At 43.5% G+C, this 22,080-nt stretch overlaps 2 protein-coding genes across 2 annotated transcripts; both read right to left on the reverse strand.

Moving 5' to 3' along the window:
• Positions 1-3,114: 3,114 nt before the first annotated feature.
• Positions 3,115-7,645, reverse strand: LOC134047855 (ribosyldihydronicotinamide dehydrogenase [quinone]-like). Its single transcript, XM_062499318.1, is given in 6 exon segments — positions 3,115-3,288; positions 4,434-4,535; positions 4,918-5,031; positions 6,491-6,621; positions 7,502-7,621; positions 7,624-7,645. Coding segments are annotated over 6 exon segments (663 nt in total).
• Positions 7,646-13,945: 6,300 nt separating this feature from the next.
• Positions 13,946-18,820, reverse strand: LOC134047865 (ribosyldihydronicotinamide dehydrogenase [quinone]-like). The gene is given in 6 exon segments (XM_062499329.1): positions 13,946-14,119; positions 14,986-15,078; positions 16,093-16,206; positions 17,666-17,796; positions 18,677-18,796; positions 18,799-18,820. Coding segments are annotated over 6 exon segments (654 nt in total).
• Between the last annotated feature and the right edge of the window lie 3,260 nt (positions 18,821-22,080).

Raw genomic sequence — 22,080 nt, forward strand, 5'->3', positions numbered from 1 at the left:
TCCATCTCCCTTTATCTGCTCTCCCAGGGGTGGTACTGTCTGCTTTGTGCTGGCCCACACGTGTATCTGCTGGGACCAGGGGCTCCTCCTTTCCAGCCTTCTGAAAGGTGTTTCATGAGAAAGACAGGTGGGACACACAAGGATGCGGGCTGCTGGGGGTTTGGAGATTTAGGACAGCCTTGGTGATCGATTTCAAGATGAAATTTTCTCTCTGAGTATCCAAACTGTCCTGTGTTGGACAAACTGAGTAAACAGCTCCTTTCTACCATTTTGCAAAAAAAAAAAAAAAAAAAAAAAAAAAAAGTTGATAGTGGAACTAGTGGAACTGATGCAGGACCAGCACATTCCTGTTTGCTACCCATTCTGGATCAGCTGGTATTGAGACAGAACAGGAGTTTAATGCTCTGACAGCTCCTGATGCCAGGGCTGATCACACCTACTGTAAAGAGGAGACTCAGGACTAAATGCTGAATTGCCACGCTGAACTCACTGTAGTTTGAACGCAGAAATTTTGTGTCCATCCCCACTATGAGCCACGCTGAACTCACTGTAGTTTGAACGCAGAAATTTTGTGTCCATCCCCACTATGAGGTATCTCAAGGAGAGCGTTATTGAACCTGCAGTCTAGAGAGTCTGGGATGTTTCTCAGTTAAATAAAAAATTGCAAATACAGATGTGGTATCTCTGGTAGGCCATTTGTGCAGTTTTGGTTTTCTCCTGCAATCCCAAACATTGCAGAAATCTTACAATAACATTTGACCTCTGAGGTTTTTTTTTCCCTTTCTTTGGTCTATTGGTTTGTCTGATTTGGTTCTTCTGCTGCTGAGCTTTGCATTGTGTATGGGGCTGAAGGTGTGGCCTAAAGGCAGGAAAAGAGGTGAATTTATAAGAATTACTTGGTTGAAAAGGTGTCAGTCTTATTCAGTGGTGATTTGCCAATAAGTACTAGGCAAAGAAAGAACTTGTCATTTATTTGTACGTGCTTAGAGGTCAGTGTTGCCAGTTATGACATTCCTTCATTAAATTAATAGAGAAAATAAACCAATCCAGAAATGCAGTCTGAATTTACAGAGAAATGTCTACATTCTGACTGAGATGAAGGAAAGGTTATCTTGAAATGGACAAAAGGATTGGTACATCTTTAATGTTTTTCCCAATAATTATCTGAGCAGAAGTCTTCAATTTTAGCATTAATGAGAATTTAACAAGTCTATCAGTTTTCTTTTAACTGAACTTGCATTAATCTCAGCCATTCACAAACTGCACTAAAAATCTCAGCCATCTTATTAAAAATTAGTGCTACCATATGTGTGGGAGCTGACGTGTCTGCCAGATAGTGTCAAGCAGACAAGTATCCTCAACATCCAGGTCAGTCTGGCATTCTTCATCTAATAGTTAATCCCACTGAGCTCTGCAACTGATCCAAAGCAGTAACGTTGGTTTGACAGTTTAAACTTCTGCTTTCACCTCAATTTCCTTCTTTCCTGAATAGTCTGCTAACTGAACATAGTGATTAGAAGGATGATTTCTCTTCTGTGCAATTGTAAAATTTGTCCTCGAATTTCTCTTGGTTACTTTAAGTTGCTCTCCTTAAGTCTTTTAGGCATGAACCTGCTTTCCCCAAAACTTAGATACGTAACATTTACTTCCTTATTCCCTTTTACTTTCCTTTTCCTGTAACAGAGCTGTTGAGCCAAAGCAAATTTCCTGCTTCTGCAAACTCAGGACTTTGGCTCACATGCCCCACAGCAGACATCTGCAACATCTTGGGGCAGCTCTGCTTCCTGGGAAATGTCTCTGCTGGATGTGGCTCTTCACTTCATATGAGAGCAAACAGGAACATGTGACCCCTTCCCTGTCGTGGCATTTCCCAGTCTGGTGTATCAGCTTACATTGAGCATCCAGAGCCTGGGCTCAACATGTTTATTATCCAATTATTCCCTAAGGAACCGTAAGTGACAAGACTGCCAAGGTGTGGCAGATGCGCAGAGGCCTAGGTGTTGTTTGACAGTGACTCAGGAGACAGGTTCTTATTGAGGCCACATTCTTTTAATATCGAAGTGCAAAGGTAGCAGTTAGATGAGCTAGTCAAAGCAAGAAATTCAGTAGCTAAGCAAGAAACCCACTCCTTGCCATATGCACAAACAGGCTTAACACCTCTAAAGCACAAAAATAACACTGTGACAGTTCCAGGTAAAAATCCTGGCTATTAAGAGCCAGACAATTTATTTGTCCCATAGATCATGGCCCATAGACACAGTCCACCTGCAGGTTTTTGGGTTAGTGCTCTGCCTCACCAACTGCTGGTGCTGGAGATCTCCAAGGAAGCCCATCGATGCTGACCAGGAGAGGAAGCAAACACCCTCCAGACCCAAACACCAACACTGACTGGTGTGAAGGGCCAAGCAACAGACAGGATTCCTTTTTCTCTCCACTTTGATTATGGGAAGGTGCATACTTAACAAATGGGAGCTGTAGCCTATAAAGGAAGGCAATTCATGCACATACCACTACATTTGTACCTATATTTTCCCTTGTCTGGTATCTGTCATAGCTTTAATATTGCTTTATAGATACCTGGAGAAGCCTAAGGCTGCCCACAAGGCTTTCCAGCTGTTTAAGACACTTTGCAACAGTACATCCTTTTGCAACACTACTCATGATCTAGTTTTGTTGCTTCAAGGCACACATCAATTGTGATTCTCACAATCAATCTTGGGCTTTTAAAGGTTGAGTATGGGTACTATATTCTCTCGTAAAGGAAAAACAGTGCCAACTGGTACAAAAAGTGTTAAAATTAACTTGGCCATGTATTGTTTGACAAGCAGCAGTGGTATAATCTGCCATGAATTATCACATGTGTTATCAACCACAAGGAGGCAGGATGACACCGTTTATGTGAGCAAGGAGAACTTCACAGAGAGTTTTGCACCCATTCCTGAAGGGAATCCCTTGGGAATCAGTGAAGATAAATGCTGTGTTGTCAGTTAAACTGCTAGATGTAGTATTTAAGATTCTTAAAATGTGTTTGAATTAGGAGATTCAAGTACTTCAATAGAACATCAAAAAGAAAGGAGAAAAAAAATCTTCTCTCTGTAGTCTTGCACCTGAACACTACTTGAAATACCACTCAGGAGAGCAGTCTATGGGTTCTTCCTCCCAAAGGGTCTTCAGACGCTGGGTCCAGGCAGTCAGCATCTCCTTCCTCTTCTCCTCAGAGACATTCTCTGGAGCATAACAGATGTGAGGTTCAAGGACTCTGACACCACAGAAGTGCATGATTCCATGCTGGATGCAAAACAAAGAAAGAAATGCCTCAGGAAATATTGCCTCTTTTACTTTCATTTGAAGAACATGGAAGTTTCAAATCTGTTCTGTTTCTCTGACCCAACACCAGTCAGGTTCTCTAAATCTGTGCATTTATCAGGAGAAAGAAAATAAACTGCAGAAGTTCACTTCCTATCCAGGCAGTCACTATTGAAGTCATTCAGCGGAATGGCATATAAGTTACAGAAACATAAGGGCAACTTCATTTATTCTGCTCTGTGGATTTTATTTTTAAATGCTGTTAATCCTACAGAAGTCTCCTCTTTGGCAGCTGTTCACTGTGGAGTTTGCAAGGATCACAGGTGGCCGAAAGTTCATTGTCCAGAAACTACTTAGATCAGTCTCTAACTGCAGTGTTCCACATCTACTTCTAAGATGGGGTTTTTTTCACCTTTGCCTCTGGCTTAGCCACATGGGCCTGTGTGAAGGCTAGTGCCTGTGGAATCAGCTCAACTTGCCATTTTTCCTCTGTGTGTTACTGAATTTAGAATTGTGTTTCAAGTCTTTGCCACGTTGACCTGTGGGCTTTGTAGTTGGACAGCTCCACAGGAGCAGGCAGACGGTAATAGCATGGGGAGGAGACCAAGGAATTTTAGCTCATCTATTGTATTGTACCTGGAAGAAGCTGGCAAAACTTGCCTTACCACCTGTATTTCCCAAACCATGCTACTCAGATAAAAGAGTAGCAATTAGAAGAGGAATGGTCAGTTTTGAGTCTTGATTGTTATGGCCAGGGTAATGTGTGACTCCCCTCCTGCCTTGCATCCTACATGAACTGGGAAATCACAGGGAACAGAAATCCTGTATGGCTGAGCTAAAGGAAATCCTGTAACAGCAGGGAAACTGAAAGGGCTGACAGTGTTAAGCTTTCTCTTTCAGTGTTAAGCTGATCTGGAGGAAGGGGGACAAAACAACTTTAAAAGTCAGTGGACTTTTAAAGCAATCCCAGGATTTTACGTAGCCGTTTACAAATTGCAGATCCTTGGAAATGACAACTTGATTATTAATTATTATATTTCATATTAAAACCCAATAAAACAATTGTTAAAAATAGCTGGAATAATAAAAAAGTATGTAAACAACAAGCAAATGTTCACATATTATACCTGCATGGGCCACAGGACATAGCGAATATCACCACTGATACTCCCTTTTGAATACATCTCTTGGCTTCCTCCCGTGGTGAAAGAAAACAGAGATAGTTTGCCCTAGAATTAGGAAAGTGATGGTTGATTAAGACATATTTAAAGAGTGGCTGAACAGTTCAAGAGATATTCAGGGAAACCTGGACAGCATAGGTTTTTAGGGTACAGGGTAACCTCTTCTATCACAGATTCTACATGAAGTGGCAGTTCTGAGGCAAAGGTTGATGTCATACAATTAGACAGTGGACTATGTGTCTTTGGGAAGGGATAGGTTAAAGAAATGGAATTATGTGTTGGACATCATTGTGTGATGAAGCACGGATGATACACTACTTCAGAACAATGTAAAGTGAGAGATTGAACAACTGCAATGGAAAAGAAGGATCAAGGCCCCATAGAACATGGTGCAAGCCTTAACTTTAATACAACAATTGCAAAAACATACCTGGAGCAAACCACCATCATAAGCCTTTGACAAATCGTAAGCAAAGCCTTGGACCAAGACTCTGTCCATCCAGCCCTTCAGGATTGCAGGCATGTTGAACCAAAACAAGGGAAACTAGACAAAGAGAAAATTACGTGGTCAGCACAGAGAGTCTGGGCCACCCTTAGGCACAGTCTACAGGACAATCCCCTCCTCTGAACCTGCTCAGATCCTGTATGTGCCTTCTTCCAGCTCTCTGTCAGGACAGGCAGTAACTGTGCCTGGCAAAAGGAGCTGAAGTGCTTTCTGTTTGTAGTTACCTCAGGGCCAGACCTGAGCATCTACAGCACACCAATACTGTGGTGCATGCCAGGGCTTCCATCCTGATTCAAGATAGAATAGGATGAAGTAGGAAGGTGCCATTTAATTCAAATATAAGACTGTACAGAATCATGTCTCCTATGGCTGAAATGCAAAATAATCTAGTATGTTATCAGCAGGATTGACACCTGGTGATCAGTTCTGATCTCACAGCGTGTTGACAAATGCCAGGGGATCATGATCAAAGAAAGCAGCTGACATCCTGACCCCAAATCCCTCTACTGAGAAGAAAAAGACTTCTTTAACAGTTGGACCCATGGTTTCTAGATCTTCCAGTTAGCCCATGGGAGTGCATCCTATCATGTCTTCACGGCATAATCTGGACTGCTTTATGAGCTCCTATACTAGGCTGCATCACCATCCCTAAACCTTTGTACACACTGCACACAGAGGAAGGAATTCTATAAACATGTAACCACATGTGGCTTAACACAAGGTGAAAGCAAAGTAGAAACTGAGCAACCACCACAGTCACTAGAACTGGTGAGTTTAGTTTACAGCAAATTTTGAATTCCTTTATGATGTCCTTTAGAGGCTTTTTAATTTTTTATTTTTTTTTCTGCATAAGAACACAATCAACTCTTCATAGCATTCTGCAGATGGAAAGTAGAAGGCAACTGATTCCTTCAGGGCATGTCTTACTGTTCTTATCTGGGAAGTAATAGTGTGAAAATGACAATGACTTACAGTGAAATGCTTAATTGAGATATGGCCCCACCCTAAACTTAATCTAACTTTGGACAGAGGAATGTATATACAGATGTCTAAGGACAGCAGGATCACAAAGAAATATAAGGCTCCTATTTCCTTTCACGGTACTTTTCTAGACACTAGGGACAGAGATGGGCTGAAAGAATCCCTTAGCAATTGCCAGTAGTGCTTGTGCTACTCTACTAAATGAGAACAGCCTGCTTGGGAAAGCCCAATTCCCTGACTTTGCTGGCTCCTTGCCCAGAAAATAACCCTTGCTCTGCTTTCTGCCAGCCTGCCTGATATCCATGGTCACATAAGTCTTTGTGCATCCAGACAGGAAGTTTGGCCCAGGGATGGGGAGTTCCTGGGGCTGCTGTTGTTTCCACCTGCATCACTGTGCTACTCAGTTACTGGATGTGCTGTGATGATGACCCAGGTAATTGTACTACTGATCTATAGTCCTTACTGTACCATTACCTAGACATGAACATCACAACTGAATCGTGTTTAAAATAATGACCTGGAAAATCAGCAGGTCTGCTTCCTGCACCTTCTTCTGCTCTTCAACCACGTCTTTGGACAAACCTCCTCTCTTGTAAGCTTCCCAGGTTTCCACACCATAATTGAATGCTTCTGAGTTGTGCAGGCGACCTGTGGGTAGAAGTGAACAGTGATTCCTTGTCCCATGCCCAGTACCAGTGCCAGGTAAGAGCTGAATGCAGGTTGCCATTCACAGTTCTCAACTGGGTTACTGCTTTCCGTTTTTTCTGCTTTCTTGTCTTTGCTGGATATTCAGCATCATCACAGCTGATGGTGACTTCCTTTTGAAATGGAGAGGAATGTAGAATCTCAGAGCTCTAAAGCCTTCCTGTAGCAACAGGGGAAGTGCAATGTGAGGAGATAAGCTTGCCTCAGGACTCTGGGGATGCAGGTGGAAGATTTAAGAGAATGTTGTTAATTGATCTGTCTCTGCTTTAGGTTTTGCTGAGGCCATCATGCACCTGTAAGCACTATGGAGCTGCTTTCCAGCCTCTGTAACTGGGAAATTCACCAAGGCATGGGGAACCAGTATTGGCCAGTTCTACTGATCCCACTAGCAGATTATCTGTGTCTAGCAGAAGACAGGGGCAGTTGTAGCCTTGTGAACAACACTGTCCCAGTAAGTCCCAGAATGGTATCTGAGGCATTTCCTCCCCATGAGAAATGGACTTTAGAGATGGATTATGGACACGTGCTAATGTTTGTTTTTGCTGTCAGTAATCTCACTGTAATCCAAAATTCATGTTCAGGAGTGGACTTTTAGAAATGCAGGTATCTGGTTATGGATAAGTTTCTTATTAGTGAAATAAGTTTCTTATTAATCTCTGGATTATCTGAGGGCTGGAACAGCTTTCCTATCAAGACAAACGGAGAGTTCTGCATGTTCAGCATGGGGAAGATTTCAGGGAGACTTTTTTCAGCCTTCTGACACCTGACAGGAGGGTTTACAAGTCACTGGTTTTTGAAAAAGGTGTGTTTTGATTGGTCTCACCAACAATGTCATTTCTTGTTGCTCTGGGTTCAAACTGCATGGCGTATAAATCTGACACGGTGACATTGCAGCCCTGCTTGGTCAGTTCTTCCACAGCAATCTTCAACAACGATCCATTGAAGGACTTGGGCTCTTGATGTGCATAGACTATCAGGACCTTTTTCCCTGGAGGCACAAAGAAAACCAGGAGACCATTTGGAATCTAGGAGGCAGATGCAGAACAGTTTGTAAACTCGGGGCTTGTTCCTTGCTCTTTCTGTAGTGTCTTTTCGCAAGGGCACAAAACCAGTGAAAGCAGAGTGGCAGTGGCAGCGTTTTGCTCCTGCTCAGCAGCAGTGAGTGACATCTGAGGCACTGATTGCTGCATGTGCCCTGCCCAGCAGTTCTGTGCTACACTGGGCTTTCTTTCCTAGCTGGAACTCAGTGGACAGAGGGGTTTTCCATAGCAGGTAACACTCCCCTACATCAGCACAACCCATCCCCTTCTCTTTGGACATAATTTCTCTTGGTCTGCTTCCACTACCACTCAAAAAGCAGTGCCAGCTTAGATTGCCCCAAAGTGTCATGGAAACAACTTCTGAGAGATCAGAACACCTTCCTGCTGTAGTGGGGGATCCCCTTCTGATCTTTCATTTCAGTGCTGTGCTTTTTACAACACTGGAGTAGGCATTTAAGATGCTCCTGTCTCACTTCAGCACCACCACAGTGACTTCTGTCGAGAGCAGCAGGATTTTTTCCTCTGAGATTAGATTGTCATGTATATCTCAAACTGCTGTCAAAATGGATTCAAGGTAAGCTGAGTGGCCAGGCAGGTGTGCAGGAACGGAATGTGTTAGAGGTGTGTAACATGGCTCTGCTCAAAGAACTCCATAGTGTGCTCACAGTTTTATTGAGCATAAGCACTACAATTTTAGTAATTCTCTTAAAACACATTCTTCAGTGAAAAGAATGGAAATATTTTGTATGGGCTTGTAGATGTTTACAGATAACCAGAGAGGGAAATTTACAGGGACTATTGTAAATGACAGGGTCTGCAAAACATGCGGCTCTTGCTTCCTGACTACCAACACAAAAACTAAGGCATCTCCTGAACTCAATTTCTGTGAGGCACAACTTCTGCATGTAGTTATGTAGTGTCTATGAAAAAAGAGCTACACAAAAAAGACTATTAAAACTCATGGGTCAAATGCTATCATAATTTCAACATGTGTAGAAATTGTTTAGATCCCTGCTCCATACCTTACCCTGGAATTTCAGGAACAGTTATGACTTTGCTGTTCTTGCCAAGTCTCAACAAATGGAGCTCAGTGCCTGGATGTATCACATGCTCCAAAAGGTGCTAAGTTTGATTCTGCAAAAATGCTGATTTGTTTTCATTTCGGTGGAGCTGAGGGGTACTTGGGCAGAGTTTTTAGAGAGACTGGAGTTTTCCAAGGCGTCACTTACTGAGGTAAATTCAGTCGTTTGGAAAAGTACGACCTCAGTGTCCCAACTAAACCCAGCAGAGGCCCCATCCCTGAGGTGCCCAGCGCCCAGGCCTGGAGCGAGCAGCGTTTTCAGCGCATTTGTTCTTACCTGCCATTGTTGGGGAGCGCTGGGGAGCGTCTCTCTTGTTAATCTGGTACTGCCTGAGAGCTCAAGGGAGAGATTTTCTGGTGAGAAACATCAGGGACAGGTGCGAGGAGAATCGCTGTTTGAGTGGGAAATGTGCCGCAGTGCGAGTACGGCCACTCACGCACAGGCGGGCACTGGCCAAGGGCGACCCGCCGGAGCGGGAGGGAAGCTCCCGACTCTCGGCCCGGGCCCTGGAGCAGGAATTCTCCTCCTGCCGCCCCACCGGCGCTTGGCGGCCCCGGCGCGGCCGCCTCGGCCCGGGGCTGTGCCGGCTGCATCGCGCTGCTCCCGCTCCCGGGCCGCCCTCTGGGAAGCGGCTTCGGAACAGCCCCCGGCGCCCCGGCCCCAGCGCAAGCCAGGCCGCCCTTACCTGCTCCTCGGGGCCCGGAGCAAATCCGCGGCGGGACTGGGATCGGCCCTTCCCGGCAGCCCCGCTGCCCGCCCGCCCCGGGCCCTGGGGCAGCGCCAGCGCGGGGCGGGATCGGGATCGGGATCGGCGCCGGCTCCGCTGGAGGCCGCGCCCCCGCCGCTGTGACAGCCTGGGACACCTACACCATCGTTGGGTATCTTTATATGGGTTATGCTGGGTCTCTGCTCCTCTGGAAGTACAGAGCTCGTCCTTCATGTCTCCCAGCAACGCAGGATGTGAGCTCCTAATCCATCCATCTCCCTTTATCTGCTCTCCCAGGGGTGGCACTGTCTGCTTTGTGCTGGCCCACACGTGTATCTGCTGGGACCAGGGGCTCCTCCTTTCCAGCCTTCTGAAAGGTGTTTCATGAGAAAGACAGGTGGGACACACAAGGATGCGGGCTGCTGGGGGTTTGGAGAGATAGGACAGCCTTGGTGATCGATTTCAAGATGAAATTTTCTCTCTGAGTATCCAAACTGTCCTGTGTTGGACAAACTGAGTAAACAGCTCCTTTCCACCATTTTGCAAAAAAAAAACAAAAAAAAAAAGTTGATAGTGGAACTGATGCAGGACCAGCACATTCCTGTTTGCTACCCATTCTGGATCAGCTGGTATTGAGACAGAACAGGAGTTTAATGCTCTGACAGCTCCTGATGCCAGGGCTGATCACACCTACTGTAAAGAGGAGACTCAGGACTAAATGCTGAATTGCCACGCTGAACTCACTGTAGTTTGAACGCAGAAATTTTGTGTCCATCCCCACTATGAGCCACGCTGAACTCACTGTAGTTTGAACGCAGAAATTTTGTGTCCATCCCCACTATGAGGTATCTCAAGGAGAGCGTTATTGAACCTGCAGTCTAGAGAGTCTGGGATGTTTCTCAGCTAAATAAAAGAAATGCAAATACAGATGTGGTATCTCTGGTAGGCCATTTGTGCAGTTTTGGTTTTCTCCTGCAATCCCAAACATTACAGGAAGCTTTTGAGCACATTTGACTTCTGAGCTTTCTTTTAGTTTGGTTTTTCTAATTTTAAGCTTTGCATTATATATGGGACTGAAGGCAGAAAGAGAGATGGCTGAATTTATAAGAATTGTTTGGTTTGAAAGGTGTAAGTCTCATTCCGTTTGGTTTTGCCAGTGTGTACTAAGCAAAGAAGGAGAGATACTGGCATCTATTTGCATGTGCTTACAGGTCACACCTCTGACTTGTAACTTTTTTTTTTTTTTTTTTTGCCAATAGGATGAAAACTAGTGTGTGTGAAATTTGTAGGTTTCATTGCACCATTGGAAAAATTATAGAGGCCGATGAATAAAAACCAACCAATGTCCACAGTGCTAGACCAAGGCTACCTAGAATGGTTACCTTGTTCCTTAATCTTAACTAAAAATCCAGTCACAGTAAACTTGTGCCATAATGGAAAGGTGACTTTGTGTCTGTTCTCCTGGTGTTATCTTTAAAGGATGTATTATAGTAGTAAATTTTGCTGACAAAGATTTAATTTTTAAGCCTCCATTCTTTCCTCCTGTAGGTTGCTGCCAGGTATCTCTTTAGAGATTTTTCCCTCTCCATTTCTCTGATTAATTGCAAATTCTGTAGGGACCTGAACATAATCATTCTCTGGCTGTCCCTGGTTTAACACTCTGCCTGGTCCAGCAAGGATGAGTGCTCTCTCACACAGGAGGTTTCCAGTTATGGAGATGACTCAATGCTGGAATGTTAATTCTGGGCTTACACTGTCCAGAACTCTGGGGAGGGGATCATTGGTGGGCAAAACTCTAAGGAAATACTTATCTATAATCTTTCTGTGATCTACCTTTTAATCTAGAAGTAAAGCATTAATTGGTCTGATTGATTCCCCCGCAGTCCAACAGCCATGAAGATACTATGCTGTAGAGTTGATTTTAGAGAAATAAGCTGTGATCTTTGCTAGTTTTGCATCACCTGAACACCAAAACTCATATTTCTTTGAACCCTCAGAGGGCTGAGGTGGGAGAAACTGCAGCAACCAACAGAGCTGATGCTTGTGGAGAAAGGCTGCATCCCCCTGGGGAGTGACAATGCAGAATGGGAGGCTCCAAGGGCCTTGGGAACCACCGTGGTTGGTGATGGACTGCAGCCACAAATTTTCACTGCAGTTAAGTTCAGAAGACCACTGACATTTCCCATAGATGCTGAGCTGTGGCTTAGCAACAGATGACAGAAATACAAGGGTGTATGCGTAGAGTACATTGAGAATATAATTTTCTCCTGGATTCATATTAAATTCCAGTGAAGAACCACCTTTGCTCTGTATGCCTCACTGGAGTACAACTGTATTTGCACTTTTGACAATCTGTTATGTGAACGAGCTGGTTAGGTCTTGGCTTATTCACTGTTGGATGTCAACAAAACACTTTCTCATTTCATCAAGGGCAATTCAGAAACAGCTATGGGGTATTTTGGCTCCACAGTCCTAGGGAAGAAGCTGGTCTTTTGTTTCCTTCCTGAGTTTTTCAAACATATCAGAATTCCTGTATATTCAAGCTGCATGAAAGTGAGCATTTTAATACTCTTAGAATGATGAGACAATCATCCAGCACTGACTTGAGTGTACCATCAGCTTAAATTCTTTACATCTCTTCTGTAGAATATAGCCTCTTTAGGCTTTAAGGTATCTAATAACACTGTAGGATTCTTCTTTTTTAAAAAAAGAAAATAAAAGAAAATAAGTAGTACTTGCATTGTGCATGGTATTAGTTATTGGCTGTTTCTTTCTTCAGCACAAACTTTTGATAAATAGTCTCTTACTAAGTATATTCCTCTGCAAGCAGGCAGCTCACCTCAGTGATGTTGCTTCAGGAACCCAATATTAAACCACAGAATTCACTACACCTGACTTGAAATGTCAGGTTTTTTGAAACCTGGATTAAAGTCACCTTACTGCAAGACATTGGTCTTGGTTTCTCTAGCTATGAGGCTCCTTGGTAACATAGTTCAGATGGGTATCTGTTTTCCTCTATTGTTCTGCAGTTGCAAGCATGTTTGACCTGCCATTTCAGAACACCACATAAAAGAAATACAGCCATGATTTCTGGAAAAAGATCAGAGTGTTTTCTAGACATCTGTGGGAGAGCAGGACCACCAGTAACAAAAAGCAAATTCCTAGACTAATCTGAAGTGGAAAGCATGTTCCTTTATACCCTTCTCCCCAGCCTGAAGGGCAGCTACAAGTTACTCACCTAATTCTAGTTTCATTCTCATGAAATCAATTCTGGTTTGGCAGGCTGACAATTGACTTTTAGCATAATGTGATTTAGAAGGACAATTATTATTTAGTGCAAAATGGCTGTAACATTTCCAGTGCTGCTAAGAAAACAATAGTGCCACTTCTTTTCTCTCTCTTTACTAACCACAGACCAGTCAGTCTCCATTGGTTTTCTATGTGGTAAAATTCTCCTGAGCTTTGGAAAGGCATGTGTCAGAACACACATGCAGCCCATCACAGATCCCTGCATAGCATGCACTGAAAGCACATCAGGACAAGGACAATAACTCTTGGCTCAGCACCCACTGTTGCTGCACAGTTGACAAAGCATTGCAAAAGCAGCGCCCTTGTGGAACTGGAAAACTTTGGCTCACGTACCCCAGAACAGATATCAACAACAGCTTGGGGCACCTCTGCTTCCTGGGAAATGTTTCTTCTAGACGTGCCCCTTCATACAGGAGCAAACTGGAACATATGACTGGTATGAGAGGGCAGGAAAGGACATGGATTTTGTCTCTACAAATGGTAATCAAAATGGAGAAGTCCCTTTGATTTCAGGAAGCATACTTTGTGGAAGTTGTAGTCTACAAAGGAAGGCAATTCATGCACATACCAATATACAGAATTTGGATTTATTTTATCCCTTTTCTGGTATTTGTTATGCTTTTAACATTGCCTTGCAAATATGTCTAAAAGCCTAAGGCTGCCCACAAGTCCTTCCAGCTGGTTAAGACACTTTGCAACAGTACATCCTTTTGCAACACTACTCATGATCTAGTTTCATAGCTCCAAGGCACAAGTGTGGGCTCTCACAATCAGACTTAGGCTCTTAAATGACAAGTTGGGTATGGGCACCATATTCCCTGGTAAAGAATAATTTGACAGGAAGCAATGGTATAATCTGTCATGAATTATCTCATGTGTTATCAACCACAAGGAGGCAGGATGACACCGTTTATGTGAGCAAGGAGAACTTCACAGAGAGTTTTGCACCCATTCCTGAAGGGAATCCCTTGGGAATCAGTGAAGATAAATGCTGTGTTGTCAGTTAAACTGCTAGATGTAGTATTTAAGATTCTTAAAATGTGTTTGAATTAGGAGATTCAAGTACTTCAATAGAACATCAAAAAGAAAGGAGAAAAAAAATCTTCTCTCTGTAGTCTTGCACCTGAACACTACTTGAAATACCACTCAGGAGAGCAGTCTATGGGTTCTTCCTCCCAAAGGGTCTTCAGACGCTGGGTCCAGGCAGTCAGCATCTCCTTCCTCTTCTCCTCAGAGACATTCTCTGGAGCATAACAGATGTGAGGTTCAAGGACTCTGACACCACAGAAGTGCATGATTCCATGCTGGATGCAAAGCAAAGAAAGAAATGCCTCAGGAAATATTGCCTCTTTTACTTTCATTTGAAGAACATGGAAGTTTCAAATCTGTTCTGTTTCTCTGACCCAACACCAGTCAGGTTCTCTAAATCTGTGCATTTATCAGGAGAAGGGAAGAAAATTGCTGTTAAACACACAGAACTGCCTTCTTTGGATGCTCTATGTTGCTCAGTTTGCAAGGATAAGAGACAGTCATGGAGTGGTTTGAACCTTCTCAGATTTTTCCTGAACTGCAGTGTGTTTCACATCTACTTCCATACTGGTTTCTTGGATTTTTCTTTTGTTTTGGTTTGGTTTTAAGCTTTTGCCTCTGGCTTAGCCATATGATCCTGCATGAAGGCTAGTGCCTGTAGAAATTCAGCTTGCCACTTTCCCTCTGTGTATTTCTGATTTTAGAGATGTGTTTCATGTTTTTGTCACATTTACTTGTGAGCTGTGCATCTGGACAGCTCCTCAGGGGTAAGGGCCTGGTAACCACAGTGGGGAGGAGACCATGCAACTTCCATGAATTGGGTAACCACAGGGAGCAGAAATCCTGTATGCTAGAGCTAAAGGAAATCCTGTAACACCAGAGACGCTGGAAAAGCTGGCAGCAGAAACTTTCCCCAGATGGCAAGCTGAAGGAAGGGGGACAAAACAACTTTAAAACTCTATGGGCTTTTGAAGTAATCTCAAGATTTTAGAGCCCAGTTTATAACTTGCACATGCTTGGAGCAGGCAACTCAATTATTTCTTATTATGTTTTGTATAAGATAATCAATTAAAAATTGTTTATAAATAGCTGGAATAGTAAAAATTAAACCAAACAGTAACCAAATATTCATATATTTTACCTGCATAGGCCATAGGAGATAGCGAATATCACCTCTGGTTGCATACTTCTCTTTGCTTCCTCCCGTGGTGAAAGAAAACAAAGATAATTTGTCCTAGAATTAGGAAAGTGGTGCTTGAGTTAGACATGTTTAAAGAAGAGTGGCTGAATAGCTCAAAAGATATTTGAGGGAACCTGAATAACATGAATTTCTAGAGGAGGGGGTGTCCTCTTCCTTCCCAGATGTTTCAAGGATTAGCAGTTCTGAGGCAAAGACTGATGTCATACAATTACATCAATGGACTGAGTGTCTGGACTTTAGGTAGAAATGGGTTAAAAAGAAAACAAATTATGTTTGATACCCTTGTGTGAAGGAGGGCTGATCCTTTTTCTTCCTTATGCAACATTTGAAAAATTGTGGCTGGAGAGCCCTCTGTTACTGTGAACATCTTTATTCCTGTCCTCTCTGATGGCAGAAACTTTTTGCTAAAGTCCCCATTCAAACTTGGGCTTGCTTAACCACCATGTTTCTTCTGCTCCTGTGACTATGGTATTAGCCATGTGCTCAGCTTCTCACATCTCAGTTTTAGCTTCTGTAATCGAACTAACATTTTTCCAGTGCAGTATTCTAAATGTCTTGAGCCTGTCCACATGCAGGTGTGATCATTGGTGATTATGCCTATTTATGTCAGCGAGGCAGCTGTTTCTGATATTTAAAGAAACTTAAATGTTTGAAATTGTTAAGAGCATCAGAACTAAAAGAGATTAATGTGCAGTAAAAGAATGGTGGGAAGACTGCAGTTATAGGAAATGGATTAAATTAAACTGTCTGAAAGCTGTATGTTACCACAGTGCACGCTAATACTCCTAATAAATGATAAAGCCCACATAGTAGACCAATAAAGATCTCTAGGAGATCTTGTAAAACTTTGGGAAATGCTGCAGTCTCCTTATTTTCTTCCCTCCGGACAGTGTGAACAACCCAGAAAATCACTCAGCATGTTACCAAATCATTATTTCAGAGCAGTGTAAAGTGAGAGATTGAACAACTGCAATGGAAAAGAAAGATCAAGGCCCCATAGAACATGGTGCAAGCCTTGACTTTAATACAACAATTCCAAAAATATACCTGAAGCAAACCACCATCATAAGCCTTTGACAAATCGTAAGCAAAGCCTTGGACCAAGACTCTGTCCATCCAGCCCTTCAGGATTGCAGGCATGTTGAACCAAAACAAGGGAAACTAGACAAAGAGAAAATTACGTGGTCAGCACAGAGAGTCTGGGCCACCCTTAGGCACAGTCTACAGGACAATCCCCTCCTCTGAACCTGCTCAGATCCTGTATGTGCCTTCTTCCAGCTCTCTGTCAGGACAGGCAGTAACTGTGCCTGGCAAAAGGAGCTGAAGTGCTTTCTGTTTGTAGTTACCTCAGGGCCAGACCTGAGCATCTACAGCACACCAATACTGTGGTGCATGCCAGGGCTTCCATCCTGATTCAAGATAGAATAGGATGAAGTAGGAAGGTGCCATTTAATTCAAATATAAGACTGTACAGAATCATGTCTCCTATGGCTGAAATGCAAAATAATCTAGTATGTTATCAGCAGGATTGACACCTGGTGATCAGTTCTGATCTCACAGCGTGCTGACAAATGCCAGGGGATCATGATCAAAGAAACCAGCTGACATCCTGACCCCAAATCCCTCTACTGAGAAGAAAAAGACTTCTTTAACAGTTGGACCCATGGTTTCTAGATCTTCCAGTTAGCCCATGGGAGTGCATCCTATCATGTCTTCACGGCATAATCTGGACTGCTTTATGAGCTCCTATACTAGGCTGCATCACCATCCCTAAACCTTTGTACACACTGCACACAGAGGAAGGAATTCTATAAACATATAACCACATGTGGCTTAACACAAGGTGAAAGCAAAGTAGAAACTGAGCAACCACCACAGTCACTAGAACTGGTGAGTTTAGTTTACAGCAAATTTTGAATTCCTTTATGATGTCCTTTAGAGGCTTTTTAATTTTTTATTTTTTTTTCTGCATAAGAACACAATCAACTCTTCATAGCATTCTGCAGATGGAAAGTAGAAGGCAACTGATTCCTTCAGGGCATGTCTTACTGTTCTTATCTGGGAAGTAATAGTGTGAAAATGACAATGACTTACAGTGAAATGCTTAATTGAGATATGGCCCCACCCTAAACTTAATCTAACTTTGGACAGAGGAATGTATATACAGATGTCTAAGGACAGCAGGATCACAAAGAAATATAAGGCTCCTATTTCCTTTCACGGTACTTTTCTAGACACTAGGGACAGAGATGGGCTGAAAGAATCCCTTAGCAATTGCCAGTAGTGCTTGTGCTACTCTACTAAATGAGAACAGCCTGCTTGGGAAAGCCCAATTCCCTGACTTTGCTGGCTCCTTGCCCAGAAAATAACCCTTGCTCTGCTTTCTGCCAGCCTGCCTGATATCCATGGTCACATAAGTCTTTGTGCATCCAGACAGGAAGTTTGGCCCAGGGATGGGGAGTTCCTGGGGCTGCTGTTGTTTCCACCTGCATCACTGTGCTACTCAGTTACTGGATGTGCTGTGATGATGACCCAGGTAATTGTACTACTGATCTATAGTCCTTACTGTACCATTACCTAGACATGAACATCACAACTGAATCGTGTTTAAAATAATGACCTGGAAAATCAGCAGGTCTGCTTCCTGCACCTTCTTCTGCTCTTCAACCACGTCTTTGGACAAACCTCCTCTCTTGTAAGCTTCCCAGGTTTCCACACCATAATTGAATGCTTCTGAGTTGTGCAGGCGACCTGTGGGTAGAAGTGAACAGTGATTCCTTGTCCCATGCCCAGTACCAGTGCCAGGTAAGAGCTGAATGCAGGTTGCCATTCACAGTTCTCAACTGGGTTACTGCTTTCCGTTTTTTCTGCTTTCTTGTCTTTGCTGGATATTCAGCATCATCACAGCTGATGGTGACTTCCTTTTGAAATGGAGAGGAATGTAGAATCTCAGAGCTCTAAAGCCTTCCTGTAGCAACAGGGGAAGTGCAATGTGAGGAGATAAGCTTGCCTCAGGACTCTGGGGATGCAGGTGGAAGATTTAAGAGAATGTTGTTAATTGATCTGTCTCTGCTTTAGGTTTTGCTGAGGCCATCATGCACCTGTAAGCACTATGGAGCTGCTTTCCAGCCTCTGTAACTGGGAAATTCACCAAGGCATGGGGAACCAGTATTGGCCAGTTCTACTGATCCCACTAGCAGATTATCTGTGTCTAGCAGAAGACAGGGGCAGTTGTAGCCTTGTGAACAACACTGTCCCAGTAAGTCCCAGAATGGTATCTGAGGCATTTCCTCCCCATGAGAAATGGACTTTAGAGATGGATTATGGACACGTGCTAATGTTTGTTTTTGCTGTCAGTAATCTCACTGTAATCCAAAATTCATGTTCAGGAGTGGACTTTTAGAAATGCAGGTATCTGGTTATGGATAAGTTTCTTATTAGTGAAATAAGTTTCTTATTAATCTCTGGATTATCTGAGGGCTGGAACAGCTTTCCTATCAAGACAAACGGAGAGTTCTGCATGTTCAGCATGGGGAAGATTTCAGGGAGACTTTTTTCAGCCTTCTGACACCTGACAGGAGGGTTTACAAGTCACTGGTTTTTGAAAAAGGTGTGTTTTGATTGGTCTCACCAACAATGTCATTTCTTGTTGCTCTGGGTTCAAACTGCATGGCGTATAAATCTGACACGGTGACATTGCAGCCCTGCTTGGTCAGTTCTTCCACAGCAATCTTCAACAACGATCCATTGAAGGACTTGGGCTCTTGATGTGCATAGACTATCAGGACCTTTTTCCCTGGAGGCACAAAGAAAACCAGGAGACCATTTGGAATCTAGGAGGCAGATGCAGAACAGTTTGTAAACTCGGGGCTTGTTCCTTGCTCTTTCTGTAGTGTCTTTTCGCAAGGGCACAAAACCAGTGAAAGCAGAGTGGCAGTGGCAGCGTTTTGCTCCTGCTCAGCAGCAGTGAGTGACATCTGAGGCACTGATTGCTGCATGTGCCCTGCCCAGCAGTTCTGTGCTACACTGGGCTTTCTTTCCTAGCTGGAACTCAGTGGACAGAGGGGGTGCTGCTCAGCACTGCCCTACATCAAGAAAACACTCCCTCTCCTATTGACTCAACAGGAAGTAGGAAATATTTTTTTGCGGTAGCAGTTGTTTATAAATAACCAGAGAACAAAATTTACAGGGATTCTTGAAAATGGCAGGGTATGCAAAACATACAGCTCCTGGTTGCCACGACAAAAATTCAGGCATTATCTGAGGTCACTTGGTTTGGAACACTGCTTCAGCCCACAGCAGCACCTGCTGAATGACAGGCAAGTTTACAGTGTCAGGAATAACTAGTAGAAGCCAAGCTGAGTATTTGATGAAACAACAGCTCATTTGTAACCTAAATTATATGGGCTAATAATTTCACCAGGGTGCACAGTGTCCATGAAACAAGAGCTATGCTAAAAAGACTCTTAAAACTTGAGGGTCAAATACTATCATAATTTCAACATGTGTACAAACTGTTTAAACACCTGTATATATGTTATTCTGGAATATAAAAAGCAGTTGCCTCTTTGGTGTTTCTGCCAGCTCCTAGTGAACAGGGAGCTCTAAGAAGTGCCTGGAGATGGACAAGCTTCCCATGGTGCTCAATTTGATTCTGCAAAGCTGTCGGATTGTTTCACTTTTGATAGAGCTGAAAGCACTTGGGCAGAGTTTTTAGAGAGACTGGAGTTTTCCAAGGCGTCACTTACTGAGGTAAATTCAGTCGTTTGGAAAAGTAAGACCTCAGTGTCCCAACTAAACCCAGCAGAGGCCCCATCCCTGAGGTGCCCAGCGCCCAGGCCTGGAGCGAGCAGCGTTTTCAGCGCATTTGTTCTTACCTGCCATTGTTGGGGAGCGCTGGGGAGCGTCTCTCTTGTTAATCTGGTACTGCCTGAGAGCTCAAGGGAGAGATTTTCTGGTGAGAAACATCAGGGACAGGTGCGAGGAGAATCTCTCTGTGTGCCGCTCCCGGTCCCGTGCTGCCCTCTGGAAGTGGGTCCAGAACGGCTCCAGCGCCAGCCCGGCTGCCCTTACCTGCTCCTCGGGGTCCGGAGCACACCTGCGGCGGGGCTGGGAGCGGCCCTTCACTGAAAATCACAGAATATCCTGAGCTGGAACGGACCCATAAAGGATCATCGAGTCCAGCTCTTGCCGGCGGCCCGCCCCGAGCCCGGGGCAGCGCGGGGCGGGATCGGGATCGGCGCCGCCCGCAGCCGCGGCTCCGGCTTATTTTCCCTCTGCGTCTCTTTCCATTTCATAGCCCCCAGCTGTGGTTCTTGTACTGCCAGTGACAGTGAAGGGTCAGTCCGTGCTCTTCCCCCCTGTCCACTGGTGATTTTGTGGACTTGCAGCGTGTGCCGACTGAACCATATCTTTCCCGGACTGTTTTTCTGGGACCTGTGTTTAGAAGTTGCACTGCACTTTCAATGCTTCTTAGTGCTCTTCTCCACCCCTTTCCAGTTTTACTGTATCGTTTCTTGAAGGGAGGGAACCAGTTCTACACATAGTTTTCACACTGTGGACATGCCTTGGATATACCCAGTAGTCTGATGTTTTTCTGCTCTGTGGTCCCAAGAATTCCTGACGTAAAATTTGTGCTTATTTGACTGCTATGAAGTGTTGAACTGATGACTGTGTGGAATTATCTGCCATAATTAGAAGACTTTACTCCTGTGTGGTGATAGTCAGCTCAAAGCCCTTTATTTTGAAAGTGAGGCCAGTCTGGTTGGTTTGTCTCCCATAAGTATCTCTTAAGGTTCACAGAGATTAAAAATAATTTTCACTTGTCTAACCTCCTAAGCAGCATTCAGAACACTGTGCTTGTCTTAGTTCTCACAGAGATTAGAAATAAACCTTCTGCTCTATGTATGACTTACCTATTAGAGGAATTTGGCACAGGTTTGTAGCTTAAATACTATTCTTCAGATATATTATAGGTACACTTCCTTACTGATATCTAAAATACTTTTCCTCTCGATTTGTAGCCCCAAGTCCTCTAAAGAAGATTAATAACTTTTATTCTCTAAAAATCTAATCAAGAAACTTGAAGAAACTTGATTTTCTATTGATTTTCTTGGGGGGCAGGCAATGGACACATGAGGAGGATTGAAAATACATAAATACTTTTTTTTCCCCCTTCTGCTTATTAGTCCACTTATTTAGAAAGTTCACGAGCTGGGTTTAATTCTGTCTTCAGTTTGAAGGAAACCAAACACATGTTCTCAAAGAATGGCCTCCACATCAAATTGCAAGTTGTTTATTCTGGAGTGAGTATATCATCAGTTCTTGTTGAAGCTGTTTCACTGCAGAAAAAGAATTAATGTTTTGGTGAAGGAAAAGAGAAAGCAGGCATCATTTTGTTACGTAGGCACTGGGATGACCTTGGAACAGGAAAGCTCCAATTTTTATGTCAAGAATTGCTGAAATTTTAACATGCAACAGCAGCTGGGTGCTGTACTGACCCACTGCAGAAGGTGAGGGTAACCTTTTATTGTTAAAATATCCCCTGGGGAGGATTAGAGGGAAACAACACTGAATGATCAGTAAATAAATGCTTCCTGATGTCCATCTGCCCTGATGCAGCTTTGAACCATTCCCACTGTCGTTGGATCCAGGAGAGGAGAGCTCAGCACTTCCCTCTAAACCACTCTTCAACAATGAACTGAGTCATAAACACAATCAAAGCCATTGCAGATACCACTGTAGAGTACAAACACATGCAGCACTTAGGTTATTGATTTCTTCAGCAATTGAACTAGATGAAAGTTTTCCCCTCCCACTTTATCAGATGACACAGCACACAATGTTGTGATGCCCAATAGCTGTTGTAAAAATTCGTGTGGAAATGATAATATCATGTTTGTGCATACATGTGTGCATTTTCTTCATACAAATTACATTCTGTGGGTTAGAGTGCAAGGGAGGGTCACCTATCTTAGAAAAGAAATTAATGAGAATAAATGAAATATAATAACATATAACCACGCAGGAACTACT

This window comes from Cinclus cinclus, chromosome 1, assembly GCF_963662255.1.
Source record: "Cinclus cinclus chromosome 1, bCinCin1.1, whole genome shotgun sequence".
Lineage (NCBI taxonomy): Eukaryota > Metazoa > Chordata > Aves > Passeriformes > Cinclidae > Cinclus > Cinclus cinclus.